At 39.6% G+C, this 20,744-nt stretch overlaps 1 protein-coding gene across 2 annotated transcripts in view; it reads left to right on the forward strand.

Moving 5' to 3' along the window:
- The window catches only part of TCEA2 (transcription elongation factor A2), a 34,640-nt gene that overhangs the window by 1,246 nt on the left and 12,650 nt on the right, over positions 1-20,744 (forward strand). The window contains exons 1-6 of one of the 2 annotated variants that reach the window (XM_069072677.1): positions 5,099-5,208; positions 8,451-8,513; positions 10,141-10,246; positions 12,228-12,315; positions 18,326-18,459; positions 19,082-19,138. In XM_069072677.1, coding sequence (XP_068928778.1) covers positions 8,460-8,513; positions 10,141-10,246; positions 12,228-12,315; positions 18,326-18,459; positions 19,082-19,138 — 439 coding nt within the window. In that variant the 5' untranslated portion in view covers positions 5,099-5,208; positions 8,451-8,459. Of the gene's footprint in view, positions 1-5,098; positions 5,209-8,450; positions 8,514-10,140; positions 10,247-12,227; positions 12,316-18,325; positions 18,460-19,081; positions 19,139-20,744 lie in introns of those variants that run through there. The other variant, XM_069072676.1, reaches the window with a different exon arrangement.

Here is a 20,744-nt window from a genome sequence, read left to right on the forward strand (position 1 = left end):
CCCCAGACACTCCACTCAGAGACCCCCTGATAGCTACCAGTGACATCCCCAGACACTCCACTCAGAGACCCCCTGATAGCCACCAGTGACATCCCCAGACACTCCACTCAGACACCCTCTGATAGTCATCCTTGACTTCCCTAGAGACTATTAAGAGACCTCCTGATAATTACCAGTGACATTCCCCAGAGATTTCTACTCAGAGGCCCTCTGATAAACACCAGTGACATCCCCAGAGATTTCTACTCAGAGACCTTCTGATAGCCCCCAGAGACTCCAACTCAGAGACCCTCTGTCAGGGCTTCTGCTCACAGACTCTTGGATAGATATGCATGTCACCCCAGACTCCTCAAATCTCCCTCTGCTCAAAGGTTCCCTAAGGAACTTCAGAGATTCCCATAAGACCTTGGGAACTCTTCTCCTCAGATTCCTCAAACCCTCTCCCCAAACTCCCCTCAAAGATTGCTAGCTTCAATCAGTAGACATTTATTAAGTATCTGCTGTGTGCCAGGCACTGTGCTAAGCTTTCTTCCCTAGAGACCTCCCTTCTTTCTCCCAATTGAGGGTATTCTGATTTACAGGCACCAGGAAGGGGCCCTGCTTTCCACTCCTCACCTTGAAGCAGCTCTGCTACCCACTACTTGTGTGACCTTGACCAAGTCTCTTCTTTTTGCAATCAGTTTCCTCCTTTCTAAAATGGAAGCAGATGATCTAGACGATCACTAAGAGTTCTAAATCCTATAATCCAGACATTGGACTGCTTCTCTGCTATAGTTCTTCCTCTCAGCTGTCCCTGTCTTAGTTTCCTCATCTGTAAAGTGAGGATAACAACATTGGCACTTGGGTTTGTTGTGGTCAAAGTACTTTTTTGTAGGGCTACCTTATAAAACTGATGTGAGGGTCAAATCAAATGAGATAATATATGCAGACTTTAAAGTGCCATATACATGTTAGCTGTTGTTTGTAAGCATCAAAGTACTATAGAAATATGAGAAATTATTATTTTTTTCTGCTTGGAGTCTTTTCCTAGAGCTATACTCAGACCAGAGCTAGAACTGCTCTACCCTTCCCGTAAGGCCTCATATTAACCTTTTTCACTCTAAGGACCACTAAAACCCTGATCAGAGACACTAACCTTGGGGGTAGTTTATAGGTCTGCAGACTGAGGACCCGAGTTTGAATCCTGCATCTGCAACCTTACTAGTTGTATGAGCCTGGGAAAGTCACTTTACTTGTCTGTCTTCAGTTTCCTTATCTGCAAAATGAGGGACTTGGACTTGTTGATATCCTACTGCAAATTTTTTGATCTTATGACTGTTCTTTCAGAGGTCACTTGAGCCCCTATAAATACTCCTGCTTAATAAATTTATATTCATTATTTTTTTCCCGCTGATGCTGTGATCCTTAATTCTTTGACTCCCTTTCTCCCCAGCTTTTGGCCTTTGTTTATCTCATCTGAGGCTCCCCTGGCCTCACTGAGAGGCAGCCCCCTTCCCATATGACTCTCTATTTGTGTCTGTTAATCCTCCCTTAAAGACTCTTTCTTGGGAGCTGTCCACAAACCCAATCTTTCAGATTCTCACAAACGTTTTTTAAAAACCTTATTTTTATTGATTTGATCTAATTTAATAAATATCACCTTCATTTCCTAATACACTCCTCTTCCTTCTTCTACCCAGTGAGCCATCTCTTGTAACAAAGAATAAAAAAAAAGAAAAAAAGCAGTTCAGCAAAACCAACACGTGAACTGTGTCTGACAGTATATGGAATATTCCACAATCATAGTCCTCTTTCTCTGCACAGAAGAGAGGAAAGCACAGTTTTCCTAATCCTTCTTGGGAACTAGGCTTGGTCCTTATAATTACATACTGTTTAGTTTCCTTTTTTGTTCTCTCAATTTACATTACTGTAGTCAGTGTCTCACAAACATTTGTTAAAAATCTTTTATTTGCAGAGAACTATACTAAGTGATGGGTGAGATGGAGAATTTAGATAAGACTTGGAGCTTACCATTCTGGGATTTTTCTAGTACTTACACAAATAGCATTAAAATTATGTAAGTATATAAGAGAACTGCAAACCAAGTAAGATGCATCTTTCTTGGGAGTGGGGAGAGGGAAAGATCATTCCTGACTGGGGGATCAGGGAAGGCTTTAAGTTAAGTCTTAAGGGATAGGTAAGATTTCAAGAGCTAGGTACAGGGGTAGGGAGCATCGAAAGGATAAAGGCTGGTGTGAGCAAAGGCATTCAGTTTGGGCAGTATTTGGAAGAGAGTACTATGGAAAGTTAGGATGGTGAATTTTGTGGAAGGTTTCACATGCCATGGCTAAGGAGTTTGAATTTTATTTAGTAGGCAGTAGGATTTTGTGCAGAAGTGTGATATGACTACATTCATGCATAAGAAAGATAAATCTGGCAGACGTGTGAAGGATGATTTGGAGGGAGAATGTATATGTGAGAGGGACTGTGGGAGGTTGTTAACAGCAGTCCAGGCAAGTAGTAATGAAGGCCTGCACTAGGGTCATGGTAGTGGAAATAGAAAGGAAGAGGTTACTCTAAGAGATGCTTTGAAAATAGAGTTGATGGGACTTGACAAGCGATTGTATGGGAGTTCGGGATAAGGGAGAGAGAAAACCCAAAAGATGACTCTAGAATTTATGAACATGGGTGATTGGATGAATATCACTGGTAGAAATAGGAAAGTCAGAAGGGAGAGAAGGTTTCTTAGGGAAAGCTAATTTCAGTTTTGGACATGTTGAGTTTGAGGTGACTGGAGAATATCCAGGAGGAAAGAATCTATTATGTAGTTGGAAATGTGAGTGTGTAATTTGAAGAGAAGTCACAGCTAGAGGTACAGATTTGGTGATATTGAGGTGATAATTAAAATTAAGGAAATGAATGAGACTGCCTAGGGTGAGATTAGAGACAATTATATATTGAAGAACATCAAAATTAAGGGATGAGAAAGAGGGACCTTTAAAGGAGAGACTTGGGCTGCCTCTTAAAACTGAATCGAGATTTTTGGGACACCCTTTATAGTAAGAGCAATAGGAGGAAAAGAAAAGTTCTTTTCTAGCTCAGGGCAGCTGGGTGGCATAGTGGATAGACCAATAGGCTTGGAATCAGGAAAACTCATCTTCTTGAGTTCAAATTCAGCCCCAGACACTTACTAGTTGTGTGAAACTGGGTAAGTCACTTAACTCTGTTTGCCTCAGTTCCTCATATGTAAAATGAGCTGGAGAAGGAAATGACAAACCATTCTGTTATCTTTGCCAAGAAACCCCAAATGGAGTCACAGAATCAGACATGACTGGAAATGACTGAACAACTCTTCCTCAACTAAGAATATCCAGGAGGAAAGTAGCAGTAGTGTCAAAAATTGCAGAGAGGTTAAAGAGAATGAAGGCCTTTGGGTTTTGCTTTGGAGGTTGTTGGGAACCTTTGAGAGATGTTTCAGTAGAGTGATGGGCATGGAAGAGATATTGAAAAGGGATGAGGAGTGAGCGAGTGGTGAGGTATTGGAGACATCATGTATATACTGTATTTCCAATAAGCTTAGGAGTGAAAAGGAATAATGAAGTGGGACAGTAGCTTGATGGGATGGAAGAGTCTAGGAATGACTTTTTTAGGGCTGAGGATACCTGATTATAGGCCTATAGTATTTAGAGTAGGAAGGGACATTCTAGGTTATCCAGTTTAGCTGTCTTATTTTACAGATGAGAACATGGTGGTATAGAGGCTGAGCTGCCCAGGATCACACAGGTAGCAAATAGTAGACCCAGGATTCAAACTCAGCTCCTTTGACTTCAAGTGTCCTACCATGCTGTATCTGAAGACAAAGGAAAGAAGAGGGGATTCTTGAATAGAGCAGGATCCTAGTAGAGCCAGAAAGCCATGCTTTCCCCTCAGAAATCACTTTATATCTATTTTGTTTAAGCCTATGTGTGGATGTGTTGTAAGCCCTGTGAGGGCAAGGTCTGTTTTCACTTTTTTCTTCATATTCCCAGCACCCAGCATGATATCAGCACCCAGAAGGTACTTAATAAATGTCTATTGATTGATGCTCTAAAGGACCCAAGGTAAGAGATGAGTCTTGTCTAAGATTAGGGGTACTTCTTCCCCTGAAATAGAAGAAGAGTAGTGAATGTGATAATGTTGAGTGTCTTTAGGTGAACTGACGGATCGTCCATTGCATGCCTTGGTCTTTTTAGTAAAGTAGGAGGCCAAGTTATCTGTTGTGCATGAGTGTATTGGGGTTGAAGAGTGAGGTGACTGGTGGCAGAGCTGGAAGTAGGTCCTTGAGGATAGAGGATAAGGTTTGCAACAGTCACTTTGGTAAATGAGCTAGGGAATCCTAGAGAGCTGACTGGAGGAGGGATTGTTGAATAGCAGTGAGGGTCTAGCTTATGCTACATACCTTCTATTTATAGTGGGTCAAATCAGTATGGTTTCAGTTGAGCAAATATTGATTAAACACACAGTGTTTATAAACCACTTTTTTTCCGGTGATATTCAGCAGCCTGGGAGTAGGGGCAGTTAAACTAGATGATGAAAGTTACCCAGAGTTGAAGATTAGCAGGAATAATAATAGGTCATAAGGAAGAGGTATTCTGCTGTCCTGATAGTAAATCATTAATATAACTTACTTGGAGGTCACTTGGGTCTGAGAGGTTGTTTTCCTCTCCTTGATTGTGACCCTTTCTACCTCTGTTCTTCTTCCTTTCCATGACTGCCTTTTTGGAAGGTGGGGGTGGGTACTAAAATACTGTGATTAGACATTTCAAATTCCTTTTTCAGAAGAAGTCTTGGAAGAGAAACAGTCTCCTAAATGAATTCTTTCTTTTTTCTCTCAGGCTTGTGAAATCTCTCTCATTGGGTTTTTCTTAGACCAGGTCTCTCTCCTGAAGGCTGTCAGTGAAAGAGAACAGCAAAAGGGTTGGAATCTCCCCTTCAGTTAGATATATATTTTGAGGTGTGTGTTTGATTCTTACATTACAACTGAAAGTCAGCATACATTAGTGAAAAGATTATGCTGGGGCCAAGTTATTCCTCACTATTCAGAGTTCAGTTTGGGAGTGGAGCAAGGCTTCCTCATAACTCCACTGTGTGATGAGAGTCAACCTCGTATACAGAACAGAGAACAGAGCTGAGAATCAGGAGGTGAGGTTCTAGCCTCGGCTCTCTCACTCAATATCAGTGTTGCCTTAGGTAAGTAAATAAACCTCTCTCCTCTAGTAATCACTTCCCAATAATATTTTCCCTACCTAACTCCTTTGGGATAAAGAAATAATTGATGTATAAGTGCTCTAAAATATTAAAAGCTCTATGCAGATGTAAGGCATTTATAATTAATCTTTGAAGGATTTGGAGAGTAGTTCATGGAAGAAACTCCAGATTTGTTTTTTGAGGGGAGAAAATGCATATTTGTCTTGGCAGTGATCCTTAACCTAGATTGTTATAGGTAGTGAATTTTACAAGGTCAGAAAATGGCAATATAGAGTGGTTTGAATATTCTCAGAATCACAGAATGTTACAGCTAGAAGAGCTATTGGAGATCATCTAAGAGGGCCAAGTTCCCTCATTTCATTATCCCTCAGAGAGGTCATAGGATCATAGATTTAGAACTGGAAGGGACATTAGTGGGCATCTACTGCAGCCTCCTAATTTTACCAGTGAGGGAGCTTAGTGATTTAACCTGAGGCACACACAGGAAGGTGGCAGTACTGGGATTTGAACTCAGGTCATCTGACTCCATATTCTTTCCAGTTTACCATACTGTCTGTGTCTTGATTGATTTTTTTTTTTTTAAGCAATCGGGGTTAAGTAACTTGCTCAAGGTTACACGGCCAGTTATTATTATTTCTGGGTGTGGTGCTGAGTGTCTGAGCCCGGGATTTGGGCTCCAGGTCGTCCCAACACTGGAGCCGGTGCTCTTACTCGCTGAGCCACCTGGCCACCCCTAAGCAATTGGGGTTAAGTAACTTGCTCAAGGTTACACGGCCAGGTGTTTCTGGGTGGGTGCTAAGTGTCTGAGCCCGGGATTCCAACTCCAGGTCAGTCTGACACTGGAGCTGGTGCTCTTACTCGCTGTGCTACCTGGCCGCCCCTGTCTTGATTGATTTTCTAACGTGTACCTAGCACATGAGGTAAGTACAGTAATATTGTTGGACTATTAAAGGAGAATTTAGAGCTTACCAACCAATTTTAGACTATAGCAACATGCATTCCCTCCTTTGCCCCAGTATGTTTGTTATGCCAAGTATAGGAGCAAGATCAGGAAAAATGGGTTACTGTAGGCGGAAGTGGGCTGGTCTTGTAGGAGAGCAAGTTCTCCTAGGGTGACTAGTAAAAGTGAGGAAGGAGTAAGATAAAGTAATAATTGTTCTCTCTCACAGCATGAGAAAGAAAATCTACAGGCTTTGTGTTGGAGTCATTTTAGATCTTATATTTTGAAATTGCACAACCATTTCAGAAGGATGGTCTTGGATTACATTTCTGAAATAAAACAAAAAGCAAACAGACAAGAAACTGAGACTAAACAGAACAAAAGATTCTCTGCATGGGCTTCATGTAGTCTACAAAATAAAGAAGCAGAGAAAGGACCCAGGTCTTCTGATTCGAAGTCTAGCATTCTTTTCCACTACTGTTGATGACCTTCATTCTTTCTCTCCCTTCAAAAGTGAATAAACGTGCTTTTAAAAGTTTCTTTTGGTTCATAGAGAATGTGAGAGCTGGATTTAATCAACTTGTGATTTTCAATTTTCAGAAAGATTAAAGGGAAGTGTATTTTGAAACACAGTAAAAGCCATTTCAGGTATGTTTCTGTTGGTTTCTAGAATACTGAATTGCAGATGTGTGTTTGTGTTTGGGCCTCTGATTCTGATTTTAGTTTGGCTCATGGCCCCTGTCCTACAGGATGATGTTGGCAGTTGCTTCTTCTCCTGGGATGAATTGGAAACAGTCTGTTTGCAGAGAAGGGAGTGGGGAAGAAATTTAGTCATTTGAGCCTGATTCTCACCACTTTAATTATAGTTATTCCAAGACTTGTATTCCACATGGCTCCTTTGTGACATGTATTTTTAATAAGTTGTTAAAGTTTTAGGCTAGAAAGAATTGTTTGATGGTGGGGAAAAAGACTTGAAGTCCAGAATGGAGATTAATACATACATTTGGTGATGTAGCAAGCTATAATAGTTCTTGTGTAAATGTATGCTACCAGACTTAGAGTATTGCCGAGATGAGGTTTTGCTCATTTTGTTCCTTGTCACCTGGTATGAAGTTTTCTTGGTAGGGTGTTCAGGATTTTAAAAATCTCTGTTGCCTAGGTTTTAAGATTTATCAATAGAATTGTGACATACTGAAAGTGAGTCAAAAAAGTGAGTAAGATCTTCTGTCATGGAGAGAGAGTCCAGAAGTTGTTTGATTCATCTCTGTTAACTAGGATTACATTTTTGAAACTAGATAGGTAACATTTTTCAGAGCAATTTCCAAGGGAAGGGATTGTTCATCTTACTGGGTTTGAAACTAAGTACAAAGGCAATCAAAGTGGTCTGGGAAAATATAGTGGCAAAAAAAATTTTTTTATTACTATTTGGAGGATAGTGTGCTTTATGATTGTTTGGTGTGCTTTTTTTCTCTTCATTGATCTTTTTGTAGGCCAGAATAACAGTATGCTTTTCCTTTGGAGGGTTCATTTAACTGCTTCTTTGGAGAGGGATCTTTTACTAAGAGGAACCACAGCAAAATGTAGACTTAGTACCTTGAGAATATAAATTTCATTCCCCTCAATGTTTTGGGTTGTTGATTAGATTAGATTATTGATCAGATGGTTACTAATTAGAAAAAATACAAGGAAGTGTGTTTTGCAGTCTGAGGACTGAACAATACAAAATTTAGTAAATGTCTTGTGTTATGGTCTGTTGAAGAATTAAGCTTTCATTATTTTTCTTTTGGCCCTTGTCTTTAGAGGGATATTGCCTCACATTGTAATTCTGGCAGCTTTAGATGGCTCTTAAAAGTACTACCTTAAATATAAGTACAGAAAATGATTTGGTGATAATTCTCCCCTTCCTTCTATATCTCACAGGATATTTTTAAATTTTCTCCTAATACAGACAAGGCTCATTATCATGTTATATTTTCCCATATTTAGAGCTGGGAGGAATCTATTCCAATGCTTTCATTTAACAGATGAAGAAACTGAGGCTAGAGAGGTTAAATAACTTGCCTTAAGTCACATGGGGAGTGACTTAAGGTAGCAGAGCCCAAATTAGAAGTAGCTCCTCTGCTAACCTAGAACTCTTTTCCACTGTACCATGTGAACTCCCTTCTGGATTAAGTTCATTCCTTAGTTTGTTCGTTCGTAGAGCTATGTTGGAAGAAAGATAATATTTTCCCAGTTTTGTTAATATTTGCTTTTTTAGTAAATCCTGTCTTTTTCTTCTTCCTAGGATGGAGCTATGGATCTGCTAAAAGAACTGAAAAGCATGCCAATTACTCTAGATTTGCTTCAGGTAAGTCTTTGTGCCTTCCCATGAGGAAACTGAAAATCTAATTATAGAAAGTTCCTTTTGAGTAAGGTTAATTATTCAATTAGATAAACATTTATTACTTTGTGCAAGCAAAGCCCTGTGCTAAATGTTGGGGTTATGAAGATGAAAGGTGATAATATTCTTTTCTTCCAAGAAGCTTTTGTCTAATAAAGTAGGATGTGACATGTACACAAATAAGTATGATATAATATAGAATGAGACAGGGGCAAACATGAGTTCTGGACAGAATGCTCTAGGAAAATTTGAGGAGGGAGAGAGAGCTTTTAGCTTCGAGAGTGAAGTTTCAGGGAACGCTTCATAAAGGAGGAGGCATCTGGGCTAGACTTTGGAGGAAGGAGGAAAAAAAAGACTTTGGCAAGCAGAAATGAGAATGAGTTTCTAGGAATGAGAGATGATCAGTGATCACAGGACCATAGACTTTAGAGATCATCTAATGAGCTCCTCATTTTGTAGATAAGTAAATTGAGGCCTAGAGAAGTTGGGACTTGTCCAAGGTCTCACAGCTGGTAGTTGGGATTGGACCCAGGTTTACTGGCTCTGAGCCTGTGCTCATTCCACTGCATCATTCTAGCATCTCTGCATATGTGTTAACCTATGTGTGCTTACCAGCAGTAGTGACTTAGACATTGACCTGAACAGAAGGCACCAATAAACTGAGATGGTTCTAGACACTTAGCAATGATGTCACTCCTTTGGAGAGTTCATCTACCGTGAGTGACTATTCAGATACAGTTCTGTGATTTCACAAGGGAAATAGACTTCCTTTTCCTCTCCCCCTTGTTTTTTTGTCTCTTGGTACTATTGAATTTTTTGAGCATATTATTGTAAGAGTTAAAAAAATAGAGTAGATGGACTAACGTCTTTTTCATATTAGGATACATGTTTCTCAAAATCACACTGACAAGCTATTGGGAACATTTAGTCAGAAGTGATTGTGAAGTTTTTAGGGGTACCTTTGAGTAGGTTGTTGGTCATTAGACCCTATATACTGATATAATAATGGTAGTAGGCTGAACAATGTGGAATACATGTGAATTGAATAGTGAGCCTCAGATTTGAGTCCCTGGTAAACTGGTTTTACTTAGGTAAGAGGTTTGCATAGTTGGGTTAGACTACTCTTAAAAATATATATATCTGTATCTATACATATACATATATATGTATGTGTATATATATATAGACATAGATATTATTAAATATTTCCCAATTACATTTAAACATAATTAACATTTATTTTTAATTATTTAATTATATTTTATCTAACCAAACAAAAATATTGAATTATTTAGAAATTTTGAATTCTAAATACTCTCCCTCCTGTCCCTCCCCTTCCTTGCGAAGGCAAGCAATTTGATACCAGTTATGTGTTGTCATGCAAAACATTTCCATATTAGCTATGTTGCAAAAGAAAACACAGACAAAAAAATTCAAGAAAAATAAAGTTAAAAGCTTTAATCTGCATTTAGAGTTCATCAGTTCTCTTTCTGGGATTGGGTAGCATTTTTCATCATGGACCCTTTGGAATTGTGGGTTAGGCCACTCTTAAAAAAATTTGTGAACAATTTTTCTCTTGATTGTTGATTTATAGTCTACTCGGATTGGGATGTCTGTGAATGCATTGAGAAAACAGAGTACTGATGATGAAGTTATCTCACTTGCTAAATCTCTCATCAAGTCATGGAAAAAACTGCTGGGTAAGTGCCCAACCTGTGTTTAATTAAATGAGAGCTAAGGCATTTAGTAAGAGTAGTAATTCATTTATTATGGGAAAACAAAAGTCCCTAGTCCCTATCCTGAGAAAGAGAGAGGTGACTCGCTTTTGTAAGGTGAGCTAATATTTAGACTGTCAAGGACAAAATTCTTTCCTACCTTGCTTTTCATGGTTCTTATGCCCCTCTCCAGAGTGGAACATTTTATTATGATCTTACCTGCAGCATATGATCTACTGTGCCACGTTTACTGTTAACTAAGTTTAAGTGTGGTTGCAGTCTGTTGTTGGGAATAAAGGGACTTCATAGTTGCATTAATGTGAGCCAGTCAATGCTGAAAGCAGTGGTCCCTTTGATTTGATATGTATAAGAGAAGGGCTCAAAGGGAGGGCTATGTAGCTTAACTGGAGACATCGAAGAGAATTGGACATAAGGGCAACAAGAGAGGGTGATTCCCTGACCTTCTTCAACCTGGGGCCATAACTGACATCCCCAGACTAGGGTTACTCATCATCTGCCTTACACTGAGACTCTCACCTTCAAAGTGGAAGTAGGAAGGGACAGGGTTAAATAAAAAGTTCTTTAATGTTCATAGCTTATACTTTAGTACTGTATGATTTAAGAGTATCTTTCTCACAATCCCCTACGAGATGGTTAGTGTAAATATTATCATTTTCATTTCACAGATTGAGAAACTGAGATTCAGAGAGGTTGAGTGATTTAACCATAACCACGCAACAAGTAAGTGGCAGATTTGGGCATCAAACTCAGGCCTTCTATCTCCAAGTCCAGTGCTCTTTGCTGTGTAATGCTAGCCATGCCATCTGTTTTTATAAACGCTGAATTACAAAGAATTTGTTGAGAGTAACAACATTCGCAGTATGATAGGCATGACTTTTGGCTTATTTATTCCCCATAAAGTAAGAGATGGACATTACATAATAAGACCATGTTTATATTAGTAGTCAAACTGGAACTGAATCCCAAAGGACTGGCTCTCAGTAGAAGTGTAACTGTAATCCTGATCAAGACTCCTTGGTTAGTTAACTGGAGGAGATTTCTTCACCCTTTGGGCCTAGATGAGACCCTCCCTCTCAGGATTGCTAGGTATCTGGCATTAGTGGCAAGACACTGTTATCAGCTGTTACTGCTGTAATGTGGTATTAGAGGAAAGAGTGCTAGACTTGGAGTGAAGATACTTGGGCTTAAGTCCTGACTCTCTACTGCTTACTAGCTATGTTTTCTTGGTCAAGTCACTTGATCTTTCTTAGCTTAAATTTTCTCATCTGTAAAATGGGAATAAGAATATGTGTGCTTCTTATTTAACTGTGAGAAAACTGCTTTGTAAATTGTAAAACATCTAAATGTGAGTCATTACAATCAGTACATCCCAGGTCTATGTTTTTATCATATGTGTGTTCCTCATATTGATGACACTGGCTAAAACCCCTTCATAGTGATGTTGTGACAAGTTGCTGTGCCTCAAAAAATTCTTCACCTATTGATCAACATCTTTGCACTTAGGTAGGCTGGTACTTGGACAGATAATTTAAAATCCATTGGCGGACCTGTACTTGAAGGCTTTCTAGTTTAGCGAGACTTATCAGGGCTTGTATTGTGCTGGAAGAACCTTTGAGGACCCAGAATCATCTCTCTGCCACAATGTACCATTAGAGGGGAGCCTAAGGAGAGATTTATTATTCTTATGATTTTTAAATTGTTTAGAGTCTACACTTTCATTCTTCCCCAGCAGAATACTCTTGAGAGTATAGCTGAGATTGTTTTGTGCTTTAGGCCAAGGTGTCCATTGATAGGTAGGGCCCAAACAGTGTGTGTGCTCTTCTAACTAGACTAGTAGAAAAATGGAGAAGATTTGTGGTTTGCTTTCAGATCACTTCACAATTTAATTGTAATTCCATTTGGTCTGCCATTATGTGTGTTTCCATTCTTTCCCTATTGAATTTAGATGCCTCAGAAGATAAAAATGATGAGAAGAAAAGGAATTCTTCCTTGGCAACATCTTCGAAGGATGCCTCTGACACAAAAGATCAAAGGTGAAATTCCAACTGACAGATGCTCAAGGGAAGTGTAGACTGGGAATCATTCCGATGTGGGAGGGGAGACTAATGGCATCCTTCTTTTTGACTTTGTGTCTCTCTTTGTTTTTGGGAGCAGGCCGCTATTTCCCTATTAGTAAAACATGGATAAGAATCAGTGCATTTACTTCAGAGGGATGTTGAGGACTAAAATAATGTCTATAAATTACTTGTAGCTCTTTGAAAGGGAAATTATGATGAATACTGTATTATATACAAACAAGTCACCAGTCTAACCTAATCTGAAATTGGAAAGGATTTTTTTCTACATGACTCTTTTGGGACATGTGCAAATTTCTGATTGTCAGGTTGGAACACATGCCTTGCCTATGGGCATGGGATTATTTTCAGCTACAGAAAATGCAGTATGTTAGGACTTACTTTGTTTTTGCTAATCCTACTTTTGGTCTTCAGAGAAAGCCCTTTTTGATTTTTGGGCATTGATGGTTTTCCTATTTGCAAGAAAACTGTTGTCCATTCATCAACATTTTATGAAATGATCATGGGATTTGGAGTCAGAAGAACTGGCATTGAATCTTGGCTCTCCTTTTTCCTAATTATATGAACTTGAGCAAGTCATTCTTCCCCTCTTAGCCCCAGTTTCTTTATTTGTCAAATGAAATGATGGAACTGGTTGTTCTTTAATGCCCCACTCATTTCTAAATCTGTAATCCTGGGGTACATGTGTTAGAATGATCCTTTTCAATTGTTCTTACTTTGCTCTATGATGAACTTTTCCTATTGGGTTCTTAACTGTGTTATCTCCTGTTGACTAGGGTTGGTTTATTTTAACTTTGTTTTGACCATTCCATACATACTTGTTTAGCTCTGGTGTTTCTCTTTTTTGATTGTACACTTAACTTGAATAAAAGCTATCTCACATTTAGCTGCTTGGGAATGATTGGCCTGGCATCAGATGCCCTTGAAAAGCATTTTTCCAAGGCTGAAAGTGGTGAGGTTTTCTTTCCTTCCCACTAACATTATTTCAAACAAAAGCGGGCAGGAAAAGTGACTGTATTTACTGCCTCTTTCTCTTTTTGAGTTTTTCCTGTTGTCTGAAGAAAAGGAGTCTGAAGCTTGATGACACATCATCACTGGGGTGTCTGTATAGACTGCATAAGATCATAGGATGTAGAGCTAGAAGTGTTAGAGAAGTTGTCTTGTCTGAACCCTTCATATTATAAAAGAGGAAGCTGAGACCTTTTGGTTACCTAGGATTAATTTTAAAGTGTGATCTGGAACTAGCTCTTCTGACTTCAATTTATTTTTTAAAAACAAGCATGCTGTCAGAATTTCCCATCATCTCAGAACTCCTGCAGAAGTTCACTAAGACTATCTCATCCATTACAATGTCCCCTCCTTTAAGGAAAACAGGATGAGCAAGAATGAATCTACTGGGTTCCAGAGTAATGTGGGGGAGGAGTGCACTTTGAGTGTGGAGAAGAGCAGAGGATTTAGAGCTATAAAAGGCCCTTAGTAGCTAGTGCATATTTCTCATTTTATAGCTGAGGAAACTGATTTGCCCGGGTTCACAAGTGTTAATATCGGAGCCAGAATTTGAATTCAAGTCTTCTGATTCCAAATTCAGGGCTTTTTCTACTACACGACACTACTTTATGTAGACTTTATGTTAGACTTCTGACTTAGGACCTGTCATTTATATAGTTGTGAGAAACTTAAATACATTGGACTTAGTCCCAGGAAGTTTTCTTAAGGAAAGAAGGAAGGAAGGAGGTAGGGAAACAAGTATTTGTTAAGCACTTACTGCATGCCAGGCAGTATGTAGAGCTTTGAGGATACAAATATAAGCCCAAATACATTGTTGACCTCAAGGATTTTACATTCTTTTGGGGGAAGCCAATATCCAACAGGGAGCTGCAAAGCAGAGGTGAGAGAGAAGGTGCAGGATGAAGATACCTGTTAACAACACCATGGTTTTGAAGTTCGGAAACCAAGGACAGGTCTGGGAAGGAGTGCGGGCCAGCCTGGCTCCTTTCACAAAATGGAGGCTTCTCTAGGAACTCACCAGTCGGGGAAGGAGATGGGCCTCACAGAGGGATATTCCATCATGGAGAAGGGGCAGCAGGGGTAGTTGAATGTTCAAGGGTGAGAAGATCCAGGCTCGGAGGGAAGTTGTAGAACAAGACAGCATCAGGAGCATGGTTTTAAAGTCTGGAAGCCAAGGCCAGGGCCATGTTTGTTGTTGTTCATTTGCTTCAGTTGTGTCTGACTCTTCATGACCTCATTTGGGGTTTTTCTTGGGAAGATACTGGAGTGGTTTGCCATTTCCTTCTCTAGCTCATTTTACAGATGCTGAAAAACAGAGTTTAGTGACTTGACCCAGGGTCACACAGCTAGCAAGTATCTGAGGTCACATTTGAACTCAAATCTTCCTGATTCCAGACCTGGTGTTCTATCTGCTTCAACATGTAGCTGCTGCCACAGGCCAAGAGTTTCTTAGAAATATGACTAGTAGGAAAAAAAAAAAGAGATAGGGAAGGGGCAGCTAGGTGGCAAAGTGAATAGAGCAATGGCCCTGGAGTCAGGAGAACCTGAGTTCAAATCTGGCATTAGACATTTGATACTTACCAGCTGTGTGACCTTGGGCAGGTCACTTAACCCCAATTGCCTCACTTTGAACTCTTCCCCCCCCCCCAAAAAAAAAAAAAAAGAAGGAAAAGAATATGACTAATGTAGGGAGGAACCTATGTGATCAGTAACTGTTGCCCCACCAGTTCCCTCAGGAGTGATGCTTTTCTCCATACCCCCATCTCATTAAGAGCACAGTGAGGAATGTATACTGGAAGTCTCTGCCAGCACCATAGGTAAGCCTGTGATTAACAGAGCCCTGCGTGTGTAATGAATCTTCCTCAAGTGAGAAGTACAAGCTAGTAGAACTTCTTTCTACAGTTTGGTGCATTGAAAAATGTGCTGGACTTGAAGTAGGGAGTCTAGGGCTCAAATTCAGTTCTAATTGACATCTACAAGCTATGTGACCATAGACAAATCATTTAATCTCCCTGAGCCTCATCTGTAGAATAAGAATACTGTTTGTACTACTTACTTCATAGAGTTCTTGGGTGGAAAGTACTTTATTTGCAAACTGTATTTTACCTGCTGAAGGACGGAAGATCACATTGAAGGTAGATAATGTTAGGAACAAAGTGAAATTGTCCATAGGAATACATGTATTCTGTCATATTCTCTAAGCCAGTCTAGGTCATGGGGTACTGTAAGACATAGTTGAAGCATTGGAGAGAGTTCTAGATTTCTAGAGATCAAGACCTTGAGGCCCAAATAGCTTTTTGGCTCTGGACAGTCTACTGAGGTGGTCTAAACCTGATCGAGACTCAGATGATTTTTTACTGAGTTGGAGGGATGGTAGTTGCTGGGGGAATGGGAGGGAAGACAGGGGTCGTGGGAAAGGAAGACTTAAAATAAAACAATAACAATAATTTCAGAAGTTAGTGTGGTGCTGGGGAAATGAGCTCATTTTCTACACCTGTGTGTTTTTTGCTTTTCTTTTTTCTTTTTCCCCTTAGGAAGTCCTTCTGTTTCCCTTTAGTGCATAGACTTGAATCTGTAAATCTCACCTGACTAAATACAGTAACAGCTGCTAGGAATGTTTCAAAGGACTTTACATAGGATCTAGCGCCAAATTATAAGTTTCACTTTGGACATATGAACAGCAATAGCCGACCTTGTGGTCTTAGATAGCATCCTCTTCTTTTACAGAAGAGGAAACTGAGGACCAGGGACATTAAATGACTTGCCTAAGTTTACATACTTAGTAAATACTAGAGCTTCCACTTGAACTCAGATTTTCTGTCTCAAATCTGCTCTTTCTGGTCACACCATACTGCTTACGTGTTTTTTTCTGTGAATACTGTAGTTCAGATTTGGAAGATCTGATCTTAAAACAGGGCTTAAATTAGGGGACACTGTAGACACATAAACACCTTTCCTTTTTCTCCTTTCCCCTTCTTGTCCCTTCAGATAATGAGTATCTTACAAGACTACCCAAATCTTGACCAATTCTTCAGTATCCTGAGCAGAAAATACCCAAGTTAGTGGATTATGATTTATGAAATAGTCTAGGATCAATAGATTGAAATTTTCTATAATCTTCCAGAGATTTGAAATTTTCTATAGTTTTCCATGGAAAGTTGGGAAATTAAAAAAAAATCAAACAATTAATTTTTAGTTTTGAGCATTCACTTCCATAAGATTTTGAGTTTTAAATTTTCTCCCCCTCTTTCTCTTCCCCCCTCCCCAAAATGGTGTGAAATCTGACATTAGGCCCTGCTTATGCATTCATATTAAACATTTTCACATTAGTCATGATGTAAAGGAGCATTAGAACTAATGGGAGGAGCCACAAGAAGAAACAGAACTACAAATGGAAAGCAAGTAGTCTGCTTCCACCTTCATTCAGACTCCAGAGTTCTTTCTCTGGATATGGATATCATGGGAAAAATAATTTTTTCTATTAGTGATTTGTGGATATTGATGACATCTGTCAAGGTTCTGTGGCCAGAACCTTTTGACATCTGATACAGTTACACCTGAGAATTGGTAAGGGCCCACAAGTTGTTGTCAAGGACAGGACCATGTGACACATCACTACCCAGTCCTTTGGTGTACTCTGCCTAAGACCTAAGGCAGGTTACTTCAGAGCCCAACACACAAGATTTCCCCAGGAAGGACTTACACTACATTGAATGAAAAACACTCACATATAGGGAAAACCATCTAGGTAACCAGGCTCCCTTGAGCCACACTGCGCTGTCACAAGGCAGTTTTGCCTGAATCTTTTGCTTTTTTCCTTGAAAAACACACAACTCAGCCACCATAGCATGGTGAGCCACCAAATACCAGCCCAGAGACTTGAGTTCTTTGCTTGTGTGTGGTTCCTACAGGTAGACTTAGCGTGGGAGTAAAGTTGGTGGCATTGGTAAAGGTTATTAAAACAGCCTCCTGCCTCCCAGCCTCATGGGTGAACTGCCTTGTTTTCCTGATTTGTGGTAACATCTTGATTGGGGGATAAAAGTATTCCATAAGACTTAGAGGGTTTTTCAGGTAACCTCCTCTGGTTTGTCACCTTATTTTTGTGACCTTACCAGTATTCAGCCCTTTTGCTAAGGGAATCATATAGGGAAAGTGGTATGTTTTTAAAGCCTATCTTTTTTGATTTCCTTTAAAAAAGGAGCTCATCACTAATCAGGCGATTCTTGTAAATTAGACCTGTTTGACCATGAGAACTTTTTTTTAAAACATCAAAATTCACAATCTCCCTCCCTCTACCTAGTTTAGGGATTTTTGGGGGCATAGTTCCAAACTGCTTTCCAGAATGCCTGGAAAAATTCCCCTCCAACAGTTATCTTTTCGTTGTCTTTGCCAATCTGATAGAATGAGGAGGAAACTCAGTGTTTTAATTTGCATTTCTCTAATTAGCAATTTGGAGCATTTAAAAAATGTATGGTTGTTGAGAACTTGGATTTCTTCCTTTGAAAACTGACTGTTAATATCCTTTGACTGTCGTATGTGAAAATTTGGACTGGAAATAAATTTGGTGTGCTTTTCTTAATTTTTGGGCAGCTGTGTGGTACAATGGATAGAGCACCAGGCCTGGAGTCAGAAAGACTCATCTCCCTGAGTTCAAATCTGGCCTCAAACACTCACTAGCTGTGTGACCCTGGGCAAATCACTTAACCCTGTTCGCCTCAGTGTCCTCATCTGGAAAATGAGCTGGAGAAGGAAATGGCAAACCATTCTTGTATCTCTGCCAAGAAAACCCCAGATGAGGTCACAAAGGGCCAGACATAACTGAAAAATGACTGAATAACAAACAACAACTTTAGTTTTTATTTAACTCACTTGCTTTTATGCCTTAAGTCACACATCTCTGTCCTATTGAGTTGTCTGTGGTTGCCTCAACCAAAACATTCTGACAGAGTTTCTTTTTTAGCTCCAACAAAAAACAAGACCCGCCAAGGACTCTACCCACTCCGAAAATTACCACCTTTCCTCCTATTCCCATCACCTGTGATGCTGTTCGTAACAAATGTAGAGAAATGCTGACAGCAGCCCTTCAGACAGACAGTAAGTTAAAAGAAACCAGGTAATTGGAGGGCATGTTCACAGAAGTTTCCCTAACATGGTGGGATCCTAAAAATTCCCCATTCCCCCCAAACACAACATGGAAAGGCCTGAATCCTGAGACATATGCATCTAGGAACTCCTGGCATTTGGTGAATAAAACCCTTGGATACCCCAGTGAGACATGTAAAGGTGTTTAAATTCTATAAACTACTTTGAAGTTCTTGGTTGGAAGCTCCAAATAAAGTTTTTATTATAGAGGATCCTGCTCTCTGATGTCATGATGCCAAATCCAATTTAAAATATAATGAATTTGGTCATATTTCATTTTAAGTGCCAAACTAATTAGGAGGGTTGATTATATTGTGGTCATTTTTGTTCATGACAGATGGAAAGAGTCGAGAGAGGACAATATAACCCTGAGAGAGATCTGGGTTGTGGACATGGCAAAGAATTAAAAGTAAATCAGCCACACGGTTTGGGTTTGGCGTCAGCTATAAGTTATGGGCATCACTTTATTTCTGGAAAATGTTGAATTAACTCAGTTAGCTTCTCACAATGAGAAAGTTATTGGGTTTTTTCTTCCTGGCATTGGTTGTTGTTAAGAACTCTCTTTTGTTTACAGATGACCATATTGCGATTGGTGCAGACTGTGAGCATTTATCTGCCCAGATTGAAGAATATATCCTTTGAAAGAAGGTTTGCCAGAAGGAGGCTGAGTTTAGATGAGTACTTGCCACAGCCTAGGAGGGGAGTCACAACTGGACTTCATTATATCTTAAGGGAGATGTTATCAATAGCTCAGGCCATTTGTATCTGGAGTCGTAAAACTATAAAGTTAACATACTGTATAAATCTTTTAGTTAATTTAGTTTAGTAACAAATGTTTCTCAGGTTTCTAATGTGTTCAGGGCCCAGTGCTTGATGCTGGGATAAAAAGACAAAAAATGAACCAGTCCTTATTCTCAAGAGCTTACAATCTAAAGGAAGGTGGTAGTGGATGCAAGATGAATACAGAGAAATATGATGCTAAGTAAAATGTGATATAGTCAAAGGAGAGATCCAGACAAAGAACTCTAGGAAAATTTGAGGAGTGAATTGATTATTTCTGTTGGGAGGAGTGAGGGATGGGTGAGACTGACATTTGTTGTGGAACTTGAAGGAAGAGGATTCCACTAAGTGGAGAGAAAGAAACGATGCATTTCCGACGGTGGTGATGGCCTGTGGCAGTGAATAGAGTTGAGAACCAGATTGAAGGGGTGGAGTGTAGTCCATATCCTATATCTAGTCAGTTGCCAAGGCTTATTGGTTCTACCTTCCAGCATCTCTAATCACTCTTCTTCACTAACCAGCATTTACCTAGAAGCTCTGGGTTCTGGCTGTAGTGTTCTTGGGAGTTTTCATTTGGAGGAAAAAAGTCTGATTGTTGTCCGCCTGGTCTGAACTCTGTGAGTTCTTTACCTGGGTTTGGGTCTGGTGTGCCTCCGTATGGATCTGGGACCTCCTTTGTTCTGCTGTTTATCCTCTTCCTGTGCTCCACATCAGACTTAGTTGCCAGTTTTCACACTGCTCTGTCTCTCTGTGCTGGAAAGATGATTCACTTTGACTTTGCCTTGAATTTCTTCATCAAGATTTCATCTGGTGTGCTTTATGGATCTGTTTGGAGGAGAACTTACTGACTTGCTACTCTAGTATCTTGGGCTGTGCCTCCAGTAGTTTTGTTTAAAAGATGCCATAAGTCCCACAAAAACATTGATTCACCTATAGGCAGCGGGTTGTGAAGTTTAGTCCACGGTGTTTCATGCCTGTTTCTCCATCATCACTTCTATTTGACTTCTTTCATTCATGGTTCCTTGTATACTTTTAGAATGAAATCTCTTACTGCTCTTTCTATTGTTATTTTGTTGTTCTTGGTTGCTGTATTTGCTTACCTTTCTTGTATTTCTTTTGTCGGCAGTGTTTGCAAAACATAATTTGTTCAGGTCTGCTTTTTTTCCTAGAAGTACTTCAAACACCTTTATTGAAGTGTTTTTTCATTAATAGTTATACTCAGGTTTGCAAGGGATAGTACCTTGGGCTACATCTTGAATTACTTTGTTCTTTGGAACATATTATTCCATTTCCTTATGTGGTTTCTGGTGAATACATAATAATAATAATCTCGTATTATTCACATTTCCTTTCCTGTATTTTTGAAAGTCTTTCTTGTGATCATTTGCAGAATTTGTTGTTTGTTGGTAGACCTGCCACCTAAACACTATGTGCCTTGAATGCTGCAGTGAGTTTTT

This window comes from Petaurus breviceps, unplaced genomic scaffold (genome assembly GCF_028583685.1).
Source record: "Petaurus breviceps papuanus isolate PSGF00001 unplaced genomic scaffold, PetGlider_PUasm1.0 90847, whole genome shotgun sequence".
NCBI classification, from domain to species: domain Eukaryota; kingdom Metazoa; phylum Chordata; class Mammalia; order Diprotodontia; family Petauridae; genus Petaurus; species Petaurus breviceps.